This window comes from Oratosquilla oratoria, chromosome 19, assembly GCF_046742065.1.
Source record: "Oratosquilla oratoria isolate Oo_2021 chromosome 19, ASM4674206v1, whole genome shotgun sequence".
Classification (NCBI taxonomy): domain Eukaryota; kingdom Metazoa; phylum Arthropoda; class Malacostraca; order Stomatopoda; family Squillidae; genus Oratosquilla; species Oratosquilla oratoria.
The window spans coordinates 35,469,296-35,471,456 of NC_134795.1; the positions used below are offsets into that span (position 1 = coordinate 35,469,296).

The 2,161-nt window shown below is 45.9% G+C and overlaps 1 protein-coding gene across 1 annotated transcript in view; it reads right to left on the reverse strand.

Annotated features, from left to right (window-relative positions):
- Positions 1 to 1,848: 1,848 nt before the first annotated feature.
- Positions 1,849 to 2,161, reverse strand: part of LOC143035591 (uncharacterized) — a 7,044-nt gene continuing 6,731 nt past the window's right edge. Inside the window, exon 3 of the mRNA XM_076202457.1 lies at positions 1,849 to 1,934. Coding sequence (XP_076058572.1) covers positions 1,849 to 1,934 — 86 coding nt within the window. The remainder of the gene's footprint in view (positions 1,935 to 2,161) is intronic.

Genomic DNA, 2,161 nt, shown 5'->3' on the forward strand with positions numbered 1-2,161 from the left:
CTCCTCGCCCTCTGGTCCCTATTCCTCTTCTCTCTTTCGCCCCCTTTCTCCTTTTTTTGCATTCTGCCGACTATTTCATCTTTTTGCTATTTTTATCCATTGTTTTTTTTTTCCTTTCCCCCTCCCTCTTTCCTTCCATCCCTACCTCCATCTCTACTTCCTTCTTTCCCACTCTCCTTCCCTCCCTCCTCCCTCCTCTTCCCTCTTTCCTTCCCTCCTCCTTTCCCCCTCTTCTTCCACCCTTCCTCATCCCCCCCACCCACCCACTGCCCCCACCCCAGTGGGTTCGGCCACGGTAAGAGGCTGTTTGGGCCAGAAATAACGCGGCAGTCCGGGAGCCAGCCACCCCACACCCCCTCTTCACCCCCTCGGCGCCAACCCCCCAACCCCCACGAAGGGTGACTACAGCAACAGTAAACAGTCTGTTGGGTGTGGTGCAAATTCAATCCTTACGTTATCAAGAAATATCGTCGTCAACCCTCTTCCTCCTCTTCCTATACGTCCTCCTAGTCTTCCTCTATCTCCTCTTCCTCCTCCTCCTCATCCTCTTCTTCCTCATCTTCTATCTCCTCTCATCTTCCTCGTTCTCTTTTTCTTCCTCTTCTTCCTCCATCTCCTACTTTTCTTCTTTCTCCATCTCCTCTTCCTCCTTCTCCTCTTCTTCTTCCTCCACCTCCTCTTCTTCTTCCTTCCGTCTCCTACTGTCCCTCTTCTTCTTCATCTTAATCCTCTTTCTGCTTCTTTTCCTCCTCCTCCTTCTTCTTCTTCTTCTATTCCTCCTACTCCCGTATGTCCTCCTCTTCCTCCCGTATGGGGTATTGACTGCATAAGTTTTATGCTCCCTATGAACCAGAGGCACGCAGAATTCTTTGACAATAGGAGACTATTCTCCACTCAAGGAAGAATACTAGTCACTTTTAACACCTACTATCTCTCCCTTCTCCTAGTAGCCCTCCCTCCTTAAAGCCTCGTTCACACGGGGCAAGTTGAGAGACAAGTCAAGTGTGCAATTTACTCACTGCAAGTTGCATGCCGTGTGTAAACATCTACTCGACAAAGAAAACTGGACAAGTTGCCCAATTTTTTGTCAAGCGGATGTTTACACATGGCAAGTAACTTGTAGCAAGTAACTTGCACACTTCACCTGCCTCTCAATTTTACACCTCTTCACTGCGCTATCGTGCCCAAGGATAGAATCGCTGTTTATTGCAAACGAAATAATCCTCCTTATCCTCCTCTTATTCCTCCCCCCCCTCCTTCTCTTCCTCTTCTTCCTCCTCCGGGTCTCATGGGGTCTGGACCGAGTCAGACCCCTGTTCAAAGTAGGGGTCGCGCCCTCAGCTGACTTCTTTTTTTCTGTGGGGCTTTCACCGGCCCGGATTTTTTTTTTTTTTCCAAGACTTCCTCAGAGAGTTAAACGGGAGACTGCGTAGATCAGAGTACTGAGAGCGATTCCCAATGACCTTGGGAGGGGGGGGGGAGGGAGGGAGGGAGGTAGGAAGAGATATTGTGTAAGGTTTGATGTGTATATGTACCTTCTTCCTCTCTCTCTCTCTTTCTCCTCTCTTTTTCTTATAAGATCAGCGTTTCCATTCTCATTGGCCCTTTGTCAAAACGTCGATAAAGCTTTTAAGCTTAATCTTACAGTCACGTCAATTTACCTCAAGTATTGGATCTTATAAATTATGAACACAAGTCACGTGATCATACCCTCTCCCCTCGACCCCCACTCTCCCTTTCCTCTCTCTTCCCAACCAATATCTATATATACAACGTTGGAGGGGGGGAAGGGCTTCAATGACGTCACAGAAAACTCTGAGGCCGACATGACGTCATGTCGCCATTTTTTCAACTAATATGTCCCACATGAAGGTTTGGTATATTTTTAAAGCTACTGTGGACTGTTTCTTCCCCAGGTAGTCCTAGTACAATTTCTAATAAAAACATTATATTTATATCCAACTTAATTCAAGCTAATAAAGTTTCAGTCTCTAACGAACACATGCGTAGAATTAAAGTAATATCGTTGTAAGGAGCGCTGTTGCTCTCGTGGTTTCCAAAAGGATTGTGACAATTTTATTTCTATAAACATTGTAAAAAATCTTTAACACTTGTCCATTTTCATTCTTGGCTTTGGGACTTATTTATTAGTTTATTTGTG